The sequence below is a fragment of the Opisthorchis viverrini genome (assembly GCF_000715545.1).
Source record: "Opisthorchis viverrini unplaced genomic scaffold opera_v5_250, whole genome shotgun sequence".
NCBI lineage: Eukaryota > Metazoa > Platyhelminthes > Trematoda > Opisthorchiida > Opisthorchiidae > Opisthorchis > Opisthorchis viverrini.
In genome coordinates, this window is record NW_008751905.1 from 285,435 (window position 1) to 299,947 (window position 14,513).

The 14,513-nt window shown below is 43.8% G+C and overlaps 1 protein-coding gene across 1 annotated transcript; it reads left to right on the forward strand.

Annotated features, from left to right (window-relative positions):
• Positions 1-12,242: 12,242 nt before the first annotated feature.
• Positions 12,243-14,055, forward strand: T265_08991 (hypothetical protein; the record flags this gene model as incomplete). The annotated part of the gene is made up of 2 exons (XM_009174941.1): positions 12,243-12,674; positions 13,557-14,055. 2 exons carry the CDS (start codon positions 12,330-12,332, stop codon positions 13,737-13,739), a joined length of 528 nt encoding a protein of 175 aa, XP_009173205.1.
• Between the last annotated feature and the right edge of the window lie 458 nt (positions 14,056-14,513).

The following is a 14,513-nucleotide window of genomic DNA, read 5'->3' on the forward strand; positions in this document are numbered from 1 at the left end:
TAGGCTTTTGAGTCAAAGGCTTCGGTTGAGGACCCTAATCGTCCTCCTGTCTATGTGTGGGTTCCCTGGCAGTATCCCAGCCCTCGTACAACCATGACATTCACAACTAATACGACAGTGAAGCATCGGTGTTGAACACTGATGTCATGCTGTCGATAATGATGGTGACTTAACCCGGGATCACCATTTTGACGTGGCAGTCATGGGTAATCTGCTGAAAACACATTCCAGTACCCAGTTTGTTGCCTACGTCTTTATTCAGTTTTATGCAATCTGTTTCAAGGGCCCCAAGGACATGAACAAACTCAAAAGCCCTTTGTTGTTTTAACATAGCATTTCAAACCTTTCATTCTGTTTTAATCAAGCTGGAGGCCTCTGGAGAAACTACTGGTTGATTTACACTGTTGGTATTGCCGCAGTGACTCCACTATCAGATGTTTAAATTTTCGGAGACAAAATGAATTTACAGTTGTCATCCAGCGCTCCATTCAAGTAGTGGGACTAGTCGACCGTCAAATCCGGCTAATTTAAGCCCCCAAGCCTTCTCAAGGAGTTCAACAGACCAACTATTAGGTATTCTTTTGTCCAAAGCATATTGGTGACAAGTTCAATGTAGTTATGTGACCTATATACGAAAAAGCAACCTAAATCGCAAAACTTCCGTTGATATTTTTCGGAAGCGAAATAGTGTCACCACCCAGATAAATAGGAAGCCTGCTACTGCATGTCATCTCAAATAACTGGGTTGTCTGTCGAGATGTGTCCGCTACACAATCCTTGTCAGCCGCCGTCTATGGAGAACTACAGGAGACGTACCTAACATGTTGGAAGCATCACTGAGAGAACTACACAAAAACATTGCCAGGTGTCAACTATGGTGCGCAAATATTAAACCGGGAAAGTGAAGCCGGAATGACCGTTATTCCTCCACCGCGCACTCCACAGCATCCTACTATACACGCAAGATGCGACCCAAAACACTTCCGAATGCCCACAAATATCCGCCCTGAAAAAGATTTAACCGGGCTCTGCTGATGCAACCAAATTTTTCATATTTCCGTTTTACAATTCGAGTGATATTAAATTTATCTTTTGTTGTTGGTTTTTTCCGAAACACGTTATGTGTCCGTGGCCCACCTGATGGCTAGAGGCTACAGACACCTGTCCAACGGTAGACTACCTTCCTTACCTCAGCCTACAAGACCCCACGCTGACCTCGCCATCACAGACCAACTGAATATTGAGGAATGAAGGCTGAACTAACTCAACAAATCCAGGCCATTACTGAACGTTTCTTATGTTTACGTGTACTTTGATTTCTGCTCTGGATCTCTGGAAATTATTCCATCGGTTAGGACTTGTGCCGAGCTAAATAATTTTCGGTTTCAGTGAAATAGTTGCATAGTATGTATTAGGCTTCGGCGTCCTTCATCGTTTGCTAAATATTTTCAATGTCTCTTGGCGTTTCCATCGGCCGGCCTTTATCCGCACAAAGTGCGCCATAAAAGGTATTTGTGTAATGTAAGCTGTTCAGTCCCAGGTGAGCATTCCATATCAATAGTTAGACGATGATCTCACAGTTTTTCTCACGATAAAACGTAGTGCGAATCGTGACGTTCATTGCCACGCATTTTGTTCGAGGATGACGCCCGTTGTCTTGCGTGAATCCATCCAAGTTTGAGTGTGAGTCTGAGTAGTAAACGCCCGGGATGACATTTACACCAAAATAATGAAGAATAATTCAAGGGCTGACAACTAACACGCACAAAGCTCTTAAGCACTTATTCGTTGGATGCACTGGTTTCACAACCACTGAACCAATGGTACGGTACTGAGATGTACCAGTATGTTCCCTATAGTTGCGTTTCCCATTCTCAAAATAATATTTTGAAAACATGAACAGTCAGACGGACATGATTTTTTATTGATGAACTCTGTGTTTTTTGACACCTCCCCGCACTTGCCAGGCTCTACTGCTCTCATTCTTTTTCCGAGCACTGTAATATTCGATGTTTAGCATCAGCTGTCCCAAATACTTTTCTGGACTTCATCCATTCGGTCTGGTCCCCAAATTGCATTTACGTGAATGTTTAATCAGACCGAAATAGTATATTGAAAGCATAACCTTCACCTGAAATCTTTGCCATGATGTCTGTCGAGACTTTTATACGCCATACTCCTAAAACGTTATGTGCACCTTATCCCACCATGTATATTTCCACCTAGTCATCCCCACCCTCACTTTTTGTGACTTGGATCATTAACTCCACAGCCTTAATTCACTTATAATTATCGATCAGATCGATCAGATCGATCAGGTCAACCAGCTTCAACACGAAACTGCTCTTAATTTTTCTTGCTTTTTTGCGATTTATGATTAATCACCCTGTGTTAAGCATAACCTCTCTGTGTTGCCCCCCTTTTCCTGATGCTCTTAGTGCCACGTTCGAGGTGTAATGACCCACTCATGCTTCCAATGGTTTACTCCCCACATGTTGGGAACGGCATCACGTTTCTTTGAACACCGTAGCCCAAGAAGTTAATACCTTTAAGGAAAATGACAGGGAAATGGCACAGAACGGTTGGCTATGTCAGAAACTGGTCACTTGTGCTTTTTGCAGACGCAACGTCTCCTAACAAAGAAGGCCATTGTGTCAAACGTGTCCGAAACTTCAGATTTTGAGGGAATGGAGGACTGCAATCAAAGGCGACTACAGGACATGGAACTTAGTTAACTCTTTCATAACTTAGTTAATTCATGATATGTAAAACTTTCTGGAGGTGTGGTGAGCATAAAAAAGTTGCTTCGTTAAAATTCAGTTTATGGCAAAAGCTTGGAGGTCCCTCGAGTTGCGACCATGTCTGCATCCACAGCAGATCGTCAAGGCTATATCCCCATTCCAGAATGCTTTAGATTCAGCGCTAGCGCAACGAGTTTTTCCCTGTCTAAATTACGTACGACCGCAGTATACAAAGACCGCGCTAGGAGGATATTCCACTGTAACTTGCGATCTCTCTTGTCACAACCCTCAACCACCACATCATTCACTGGGTATCAAATATATTCATCTCGTCGTATCATGCACAGCGTCGTTTCTGTCCCCAGTTTGCCTTTTGTCCCTATATCCTTTCCTTTTCCCCACTAAGTGTATAGCAATCTTTGACCTACGCAGCGCGCGCCCGGTTCGGTACAACTAAGTAAACCCCTTCGTCATTACCTCACTCTGCAGAAGTCGATGTGCCTCAGTGACTTATGGTTGACTCGAAGTCACCACGTTATTATTGCATCCATAGTACTACATTTTTGATAAATCTCTATCTAAGCGGCTACACTATTAAGGCATTGCTCGTAATTCAGCTGAAATTAGCTGAAGGTCAAAACATCCAACGTTAAGTGATTCCGTTCAACAGACCGAAACCTGCGATTATTGCTCCTAACCGCGCAAAAGGGTACCCAAATTTTTTGTATGCCGGAAAGTCAAATGATAATTCTTTGGCTTCTAGTTTATTTTAAAGTGCACCACTTCACTCAGAACAGTCAGAAAGACTGTTTGAAGACAGTTACCTGCTTTTGAGACGCCTCCTGCTCTTTCTCGCCAAATAGCAATAGGGGTTTATGTATTTACTCGAAAGCTTTTAGGCAAAGGAGCCTGAAGATAAAACTAGAGTGTGCCTGGAACGAGAGAAAAGGTTTGTATCCATGACTTCGTAAGCCCGTAAGCTAAACATGGGATGCCCGTCAAAAGATAAAGTTGGGCGCGTAGTTAACAACACTCCTCATTTCACGTAGACAAACGCATCTATGATTGGATGTCTGTCAATGACATTTCGAGGAAATTATAAACCGTTCTAAGCCCTGAGCTTGGCTGCTTAAAGGTGCTCTATAGCACGCCAATGATAACACCATAGTTGGACCAAATCACTTGGAAGACAACGCTGTCAGGCCAGCTGAGCAAATGCTTCACTGCGCACGGCTGAAGGCCACAAAGCAGTGTTAGCAAGTCTATCCTTATTGCTCCATTGCAGTGAGCTACCTGGTCGGGGTGGGCTTCAACATTACTGGTGAGGCAAAGCCTTCTATAATCTAGAGTAGTCGGGGATATAGGCTGCAGCGATTTGACCAACTGCGCCTTAGAAATCAAGTTAGAAAATAAGAGATATTGAAGGTTCTTCTCTCTTCTTTCAAGAAGAAACTGGGTGCAATATAGCCAAATTTTTGGAAAGGGTTAAATTGAAGAGGCGTTGACTCTGGATTTCCGACTCGAAAAAAGTAGGGACCTTAGAGTTCATAGAGCACGAGTGGATCTTTGGGATGCTTTCTCCAAAAACCGAGTAGCGAGCTATCTCAATATTCCTGCTAAGAAAATTCATGCTCGGTCAGAGCGAAAATTCGAGGCTTGTCATGACATTCAATGATAGTCTGTTTTCTACATTATCCAAAGAATGTGCATACAATACGGACTAGACACCTTATTCCAACCGACATTAAATTCCCTTTTGTGCATCATTCTTATCATCGCCAGTCTGACATTCACGTTCAACACGGATGCTTCGCTGCCGCAGAACCAATATTTGTTTGCGAGCCCTAGCGTAAAAAAGCGAAAATGGATCGAGCTAAGAATTTGCGCTAACTTATTGCAACCATCTCGGGTTGCCTGCACCTGCAGACATCTACTCAGGAAGTCTGGACAGAAAGTAACAGTAGAAATGACAGTAGCATTGATTAGCGGTTTAATATTGCAAACTGCAACTGGGAGCAGTGGAGAGTAGTCGCGCCGCCAACTGGTGAGTCTTTCGCGACCCTCTCCCAGGGGTACAAATTCTATGCGCCTGTTCTAAATTGGACACAAAACCAGCACGCTTTTCGACAACCGATGATTTTGCATGCACAGTACGTAGTGCAAGCAACGCAGCTTCTGTTGTTGGACGCATTTTTTAAAAGACATTACCGTTCCACAACCAAACACTCGCTTTTTCTTTATTCTATTATGGACTTACGAATGATAACCCACACGAGCCATTGTTCTGAGACATCGGTAGCCAAAAACAATAGATGTCTCAGCTTCACCCCTCAAACAAACCAGGTCCCACAGCCATGTAACCAAACAGCCAGATAAACACGTCACCTGAGATTCAGAGATGTACACTTTTCCGCCGCAGGTGTCCTAAATCAGCAGAGTTACGCATTGACTTCATCTGTTACATTATTACCAGCTACTTCTAAGATACATAAAAGCTCCAAAACCTCGTTTGTCCCTCTCTGGATTGTAAGTGGTGCTTTCAGTGAATCCATGTCCTCTAGCACAACATTACACTTTTTGAGTAAAGGTGCGTGCCTAAGGACGGTATGACTACACATTTCCCCCAAAAAGCTACCGTCTATTCTTCCTTTTCAAAGACGAGAACGATGCCGTCTGCGTACCCGGATCGACAAGTGTTTCTTCAGAAGCTATTTGAACACCACGATTTTGTAGCCTTTTAGCGTTCGTCTTATAATCACACCGGTCGCGTAAATAAATAGGAACTGAAGGGTGTGCAACATTGACGGATGCGCTTAATGCGCTGAATATTTCCAAGAGTTAGCCATGTACTCCCACACGCCAAAAGGTCATAGGATACAAACAGCCCAATATGTTCAAAACACTTCGTGCAGTTCTTGATTGACAAGTGTTTCAGAATGAACAGCCTGGTCAATCGAGTCAAATGCGCTATAGAAATCCAGAAGTGCTTAAATTGCCAGGCATTTGTACGCATGGTGTTTTTATATCACCTGACGATATGTAAAAATTTGGTCAGCACAAAATGTACCCAACCTGAACCCTGCTTGCTGCCCTCAAATGAGCCTTTCACCGGGCACCAAAAGCCACAAAGAAAGAGTTATGACTGAGATGAAGATGAGCGCCGTGTTGCAACCACACACGTTTAAAACCCCTTTCTTGAAAATGGGCACAGTAACCGATTTTCCCCAGTTGTCTCACATATTTTCTCGTGAGTCAAGCAAACAATTAAGGAATGCGACGGATGAGGGTTTTACTCTCATCTTCGAAGAACGCGGGTGGGCTAACTTCCGTGCCGGGAGCTCTGTGGCGTCTAGTGGGCCATATACAGCCGAAAACCTGCGAGATAGTAGGAGTTTTTGGGCTTCAATCTCAGCTGTAGACTCCAAATTACTGGCAGAAGATTACCGCGAGAATCATTGTTCAAAGCATTTGATCCTCTGTTCAAGGCATGCTTCCTTATTCCAAATGTTCAAACCATTTTGGCCCTTAATAGTAACGCTCACAGGTGGTTTCCAAGGCAGGGGTCATAGACAAAATCTCCAGGTATTTTACTTTTTTTACCTCCCCGTTCATTAGCCTTCCATGTGAACCAGGTTTCACGGTCTAAAGATACGTTTGATTCTTTGTCGGGTAAAATTGTGCTCAAGACCTGCGGGTACATTTTCCCGGGCTTCAAGCAATGCCACTGTCCTGTTTGACATCCCATCCGTAGACGGGTTTGGTAGCGTAGTGCCACAGGTCAAACTCTGGGCACTGGGCACGAGTTCATATCTAATGGTGGAGTAGTTGAACGAAACTCCAGAATACAGTTCTGGCGGATCAGTCTCACACTCGCATCCGCGCTTTGCGCAACCCTGACAAATAAAGAGAGAAACTGCTCCAGATGAGCACGTCTCCGGGGTTCATAAATGTGCTCCGAAGCAGTCCGCAGTGGTTTATTGATCCGCGCCACTAATAACTAATGGTCATGTGATCAGTTTGTGTTCTTAGTTGGCACATCGTTGAATGACACAATGTAATCTGACGCATTTAGTCAAAAGTTGGTTTCAAAATTCAGCGATCCATTGAAAACACCTTTAGCGCTACTGTAACGGTTGTTTTCAAGTAAATGTTCGTATCGAGTCCAATCCATGTCAACTGCCTAATTGAGACTCGGAGACGCTAAGCCCTCTCACTTGAGCATTCGGAGTCTCGGCAACCACAGAGGTGTCTGAGCTCTTGGGTCGCCGCAAAAGGGCATTTCGGGTGTCGTAATATTTGTGTTTGATTATGTCAGGTCTACAGTCGGTTAACTGCGATCGGGCACAAAAAACAGACAACGAATAAGTACTCGTGTGTTACTATTTTACAGACGTTGATAGAAGAACTGGACAGAGGGGACTACCAACGGCTATTAAATCAAACAAATATTCTTCTTCCCGGTGACTTATGACGTTAACATAACCAGCACGCCCTGCAGCAGCGTCTTCTGAATCATCAGAGGTGCGCAGCTTCAAGCGGGATGAGAGTGTTGCGGAAGTTAGCTCAACTGCTGCATTCTCAACTTTAACTAATGTTCCCAATGCACAATACACTTCGGTGCCCAGCGAGTCCAATTTGTTTTCTTACTTGCTTCAGAATGAAAAAATGGTAGGTAGACAGAGAGACCGTACTCCAGGGTTGGATGATTTTTTTCGAGATCCTTGAATTTGTTAGGTTCGGATGACGTGCGGCTTTTTGCGAAACCGGTGCAAGACAAACTGAATCCTCATTTTCGGCTAAGAGCCATACAAATAGAGTGCAGTCACTGTTGTTTGGCAGAGTAAGGAGGCACCTGTGGAAGCCTAGTTTTGCTCACCCGCTCTGCTACTGGAATGAAGAAAAGCGACCTGTTTGATGTGGAATGAGAGTAATTGTAAATGTAAATTCATGGTTATACGTGGGTTTTGTTACTGCTGGGGCGACCGAACCTATGCAGGAAGAATATTTGTGCCTTCACCCAAAGCCTTTGGCTCAAATGGCTGGCTGCAAAGCGACTGCATCCGAAAGAACTGCAGGCGCATTTAGCCTCTCACAATACAGGTACCCGCATGTGCTCAAACCCAGAACCTGTCGGATCAGAAAGGTGCATTTCTCAGATATCCAACCGGTAGCCAAACTGTTTTGGAGAGTAAGTCTCGAATGGACACTCTTTGTATGGTTCAATGTGTTGCGGAGCCACACAACTAGTCACAACAAGGTAAGATTTATACTGTTTGCAACTGTGCACTGTGGATCAGTTAAATAAATTACCCTTACATCGCTGCTATCACAAGTGGCTATGGACCAGCGCAGAATGCAGCTCGACTGCCATGTTATTGTTGATATTTCTGTTGGTATGCCAGATGAATCTCGCTCGTAGTGGCTTTTGGTGAAAGGTTTACTTGACAATTTATGTCATCCATCCTCCATACACTCAGCTTTTCTCAGCTTATCTCTCCTCCTGTTGATAATCCACAGAACATAGTGCATCATATGCACTTCCGAGAGTAAATTCCTTCCAAGTCACAGCATTCTCTATGGATCAGCGACAACTTTCCTGACTGAACTATTGTTCAGGTGGTCGAACGAAAAAGATGAACAAACAACTAGGTACATGACTGGAGAACCGCGTCCGTCTGTTTGTCTCCCTGGTTGCTTGGCTGGACTTCCGACCGCGAATGGTACGGCCGAAGTGCAAAACTGTGAATGAATTATTTAGCTGTTTATTCTACTTATAGATTTAACAGGTGTCATTTAGTTGAATTTTTACACTAATGTAAATTAACATGAAATAGTTTCCCGTGCTGTACCCAATTATTCAAAATCAAGGGCCAGGGTATTACACCACCACACTCGGTGGACCGCATCAGGTATGGCAGAAAAGGGGCTCCATATGTGCATGCAGCTCTGCCTACCCGGCTGATCTCTTTGACACCACTCCTGCACCTTTTGTGGGTTCAGATCCCGATGCGTGTGACTGATAAGATCCTCTGAAAAAAGAATTGGTCCTCGTCAAACCACCTAAGCAGCCCTCCACAAGCCACCAAGTTACACAACCCCTGCTTCTAGGTGATTTTGTTGCCCAAAGTCCTCCTGGAAGCAATCCCAACTCATCAGATCTGGTAAACGAACAGCATCGGTGCTGACCAAGTTGTTCAACAGAGCGACTGGACTCAAAATGCTGTCGCACCAACCAGACGTCGTGCAGGCCAGCTGCCACTCTAGCTGGATGTGGTTGTCACCGAAAAAAGACACTTCGTTAATCAAGTATTAATTAAGTTTCCATTGGTTCATAGCGTCTACTGTATGTTGACAGAATTCACCTATTACAGATAAAGGCACCGGAACCTCTGAATTGGACCTGAAGCATTGGCCATGCGGACCTCTGATGAATGCGTATACTCCTTGAACAACCCAAGCTTGGACCAGCTCTAATGAAAGAGGTAAACAGGAAGAAATATTACTACGTTTCAAGAAACCGCTTCAAGTTTGGACCCATCAGAGCTCACTCATAAGACTGAGCTTCCTCTGGAAATGAGATCAAAACTATTCTTTAAATAGATAACAGCGAAAGACCAATGTGGGATGGTACTTCGTAAGAGGCGTGATAACTATGAATCAGTAATCCCCCAACATCAAATACAGTACTGGCCACCCCCCGGAAAACAAAAATGTATTTCTTAAGTACTTCTTATTGGAGGCCCCTTGAGGGACCCAACAGTGGTGTAATAAGCCTACAAGGAGCACTGTGAAGGCATATGTTCTGTTGCAGCGGCGTCTTAACATCCTAACTTGTCGAGGCGCAACCACGAACGGCTTGTAACCCATTTGATCTTCACGGAGCGGGATTCTCGCCAACTCTTGCTCAAGACAAACACCTTCAGCGCGTTGAGGACAGACGAGGCACATCTAAGGACTTCGGATGAGTAAGAATTCTTACTTGGAGTTTTGTCAGTCGCTCGTCGGAGGCAGCCTTGCCTCAGGTTGAAAGTAAGCGAGGTGGCCGCTTATCAACCGGTAGTCGCAAGCAGGTGTGTAGGGTGATGGAACATATTCTGAAGCTAGCCAACATAAATTATCTCAACACAAAAAGCGTGAGATTGACAACGCAAGACAGTTCCTCTCAAACCGTTTTTGCGTGACGAACACGCTCAATTTCAATAAACAACTTGACTCATGTCGCATTCTACAACTTTGTGCAAGCCTTCGATCGAATCCCACACGTCCGGTCGCTTCACAAGCATGAGTCTGAGGTTCAAGGAAAAATTCCATGCTGGATTTAGGTGTTCCTACCGGACAAATCATTCCTTGTGAAAACAGGCTTGATCCAGTCTTCTTAGGCACGTGTGTTCTTTGAAGCTCATCAAGGCTTCGTTTGTGCACCACTCCTGCTTCTGATCTAAGTCAACGACCTTCCAGATGCGCTTGCAAGTGCACGCCTGCCCTTTGGGGATGACTAAAATTCCCCGGGTTCCAATGCCACCGCCCTTCAAATGGAAGTAGATGCTGCAAAGAAGTGGTCGCTTGACTGGCACTTTCCTCCAAATGACGCAATACAGTGGGTGCCAAGGATGGGTGCGTGAGCTGCCTACTCAATGCACAGCACACTCTCTCGTGAACGAGTGTAGACTGTGAATCTTCGTCTCCTTCCCTCACTGCGATGATCAAGATTCATAAAATTTGCTGGCTCGAGTCAGTTGTTATTTTCACCTGATTTATCAGGCGATGTACCCAACACAGGCGAAGGACATACCGATTGTTTGAGACAAGAGCAGATGTTGGCTGATATTTTCAGGATCGATGGTCAAATGAGTATATTCTGCCATTACGCTTATAGCACAAACGTATGGAAACCGTCAGGATACTCCAGATGAAGATCTTGTGTTATTCAACAGCTAAAATCCAAGTCGCGGACATTAGGAAAAAGGCGTCACAGTGGCAAGCAAGCACGGATGTGACGGCCGTAATCGGGAAGGGCTAGTGGAAAATGAGGCACGATTTACAGCGCAGCTGCCTGCCAGACGTAATGTAAGCTAGATACTTGCTCACAAAGCATAGGCGAGTGCTACGGATTGAGGCAGGCTTTTGTGGCTAGAGCAGCGTACTTGTCCCGTTGACCTCAATCTTGGATGCGGCGGATTGCTATTTGAGATCAGGGAAATACTTGCTGGCTATGGGGAGTAGTGTGTGTCCTTTTCTTCTAATTCCCAGTTTTGCTGTTTCCGTTGTGTGCCCATACCACAATTCTTTTTTCGTCCAAACGCAAAGCGCTCTTTGACATTGTCGTCGTAAGTCTTTTTCAAACCAGTACAAGGGCTACGCCGTCTTTTGGCAACTTTGCCATGGGTCAGTGCAAACCTTGGGAAATTGTTTGGGACTAAATATTCCAAAAATGATTTACGGAAGCCACCATAGGCCCACCATATGCTGTTCGCGCCATTTTATTATTTTAACACTGTATTCACAGTACCGCATCTCTTGAACGATTTGTCTCATGGTGTTTTGCGCGTAGGCCAGTTTGGACCAAAATGACAGCTGGAAGCGATTAATGAATAGATCCTTTTCAATTCATAAAAAAATCGGTTCAAAAGGCATTCCCCTTCCCACGTACAATTCGGCGCACCTTCCCCCCATTCCTCACGTGGGCTTCCGGATATTCTAATTGGCCTTAAGACGACCTCTTTCTGAATATGGAAATCAAGGACTTAACTCTCATTGAATATGTTCAAAGAAGTGCTAGAAATGATTGCCGGCGTTGAATTTGTTGATTTTTAAACGTGGTTTGGAGTGATGAACCTTTTCTCTAGAGCATCGTCATTCCTAAAGATCTATTGCTTACCTGCGCGCTGTTAGAACAAGTTTCGTGAAATAGGTCTTTCACAGTTGAAGCAATGGGCACACAGCAAGGACAGTGCGAGAACATTTTCAGGCTCAGAGCTCACAGGTCTAGTGGGGAAAGGTTTTCCGCTTCGGGTAGTTAGTGAGTAGAATAACCTTCGTCAAACGGTTGTTCATGCTGCATCTGATGCCCAGTTCAGGGCATTTAATGTGCGTCTTAGCACTCGCAAACTTAATGTCCCTCGCTGAAAACTTTAAGGGCTGTGTTACGCCCTCTCTGCCTGTGCCTTTCATGTGGACGGAACCAGATGAACGGTAAAGCTGACCCTGATCCCGTATATTAATCAGTTAATCCGTGGTTCTCGTCTAAATTGCCATTCCGTATAGCTATTTAACACTACCTCTAACTGCTGTCCTCTGATCGGCGCGCGATTTCTCTACCAAAGTGGGTGTGGCAGACAAGTAGCTTCAAAAAATGATTAACTTCTAAAACTTTAACATCATTTTAACATCATTTTTCTGCGGTGGCTGAATATAACCGAACTGAAATATTGCAGCTAAATGACCCTGAACAAAAAGCGCCACGTAGGAATCACCATGCAGTTTTCGAGTGCGAACTGTGGTACCGATGCTAGGGTAAAGTTTGGTGGAATTGCATACGGATTCAAAAGCTTGCACTAACAACCTATCCCACCTCACACCCAAAAATAAATGCCACAGGGGCTGCGCAAAAAAATCGTTATTGTAGGAGATGGTGCGTGCGGGAAAACTTGTCTGCTGATTGTGTTCAGCAGAGGCACGTTTCCAGACTATTATGTACCCACAGTATTTGATACTTTTGTTACGGATATAACGGTCGATGGCAAGCAGGTAAAACGGAATTTCGCTCGAGCTGAATTCATTAAGGTGGAACTTTCTTTGTGGGATACTGCCGGTCAAGAAGATTATGATCGTCTGAGAACCTTATCTTACCCAGATACACATGTGGTCATCATGTGCTTCAGTATAGACTCCCCAGATAGCCTATTAAATATACGTGAAAAATGGATCAGTGAGGTACGTCCAAAGATTCTAGATTTTTACTTTCACATAAGAGACAGTTTAGAATACTCTTGGAAGTGACTTGAACATTGTTGAACCGTGGTTAGAATTAAAGCCTGTCAGTACTACCAGCTAGTTTGTTCTAGCCGCATTCTGAGGTCCCTTCACACAACAGACGTTCTACAACGTCTGTTTTTAGTTCGTGAACCTGAAGCATACCAAGTTATGTCGCCTGAATCTCACAATCTTTGATAATAATTCGGGTCGGTGTATGTTTTCTAGGTGCTACTGAGCCTTGCAGATATATTGACGGATTATCCACTCAGGTGCCCGAAATGCTGAATATGCAAATTTTATCCAGGTAAATCCCAAGACGAAAAGTTGAATATCACTAGGCTTTGGAAAAGCGATGACTTGGTACAAAGATCCTAACACAAAAACGGAGTGATTATACACCAGCACTTAGCCTGCTCCGCCGCTAGGGGTATCAATAAGTAAGGTTTCTGCACTGGAAAAACCATACGTACCTTTTTGCTTTGCGTCTTATACACAAGCTATATCACCACTTGATGGTTTTTAAAGGTGAAAAGCTCGTTTAAGAGGCACAGTGGATAGTAACGCTTCACGATGAGTTAAAGTAATGTTTGAAATTTTCCAAATTATGCACGTAGCAAGTTTTTTGTTATTTATAATTTGATTTTTCATAGCTTCACTAGGTTGCTAGTAGCGTTCAATAAAATGGTCAAACAATGTGCTTGGTAAGGTGTGCCTTCCAGTTTCAGTAAACACATGCAGTTGATCTTTATATACATTCTAAAAGGGTGCGAAAAGATCTCATTGATTGGGGTGAATGTGATAGGTTTTGTCCAAACTTACTAGTTGTTTTTTCTGTTTTAGGTGCGCTATTTTTGCGAGAGCGTCCCAATTATTCTCGTTGGGTTAAAAAAAGACTTGCGTAATGATGTTCCCACCAAGATCAGCCTGCAACGTATGAAGCAAGAACCAGTAAAATATGAGCAGGGACGCGCAATGGCTAGTGAAATTGGAGCAGAGGCCTACCTGGAATGCTCTGGTTTGTAGTGCGTTTTCTCCTCATCTGTTTGCAATTCACAGCGAAACATCAGGAGGGTGTCAAAGAGGTATTTGAGGCCGCCACACGGTCAGCACTCCGGAGAAAAAAGAAAGTGTCTGGCTGTAGTACTATGTGAAAGCTGGTTACAGAATAGGAGTAGCTCGTCTTCCTGTACCCCAAAAATACTGTATTTACTCTTATTTCTCATTTGTTTTTGCTTTGCGAGCTTATTTCTTTTATCCACCACGAACAAAATTCCCCGTATTTTCAGAAAATTTTACTGTACATATATTTGCATTTCAATAATATATTCCACTTGTCACATTGGAGAATCATAAAACCAAAATAATCGCACCGGTGTGGGTAACCTACAGTGCTAGGTGAAAATGTTAATTGTCCTGGTAGAATCATTATAAGCACCATTCAACATTCAGCATTTAGTATCCAAAGCGAGTTTTGTCGATGAATTGATGCGCCATACTTCGAACGTTGTTACAGCTAACACATAGACTTCAGAAGTTGAAGCTCAAAGAAAACATTAAATAATCCCTTTCAACGTTTTACGTATCTTGAAAATTGTACTACTTCTAGTTGTTGCTTGACAAATGGGATCAATGCACGAACTAAAAGACTAGATCTGTGTTTGCTTATTTGAGGCAACTATGGCGTCAGGACTACATATCTCTGAATCTCAAGGGATGTGTTTATAAGGCTACAATGCGGGCTGCTTTTTTATGGCTATAAGCCTTGATCTGTTGAAGCAGCGGAACTGAGACGTCTTA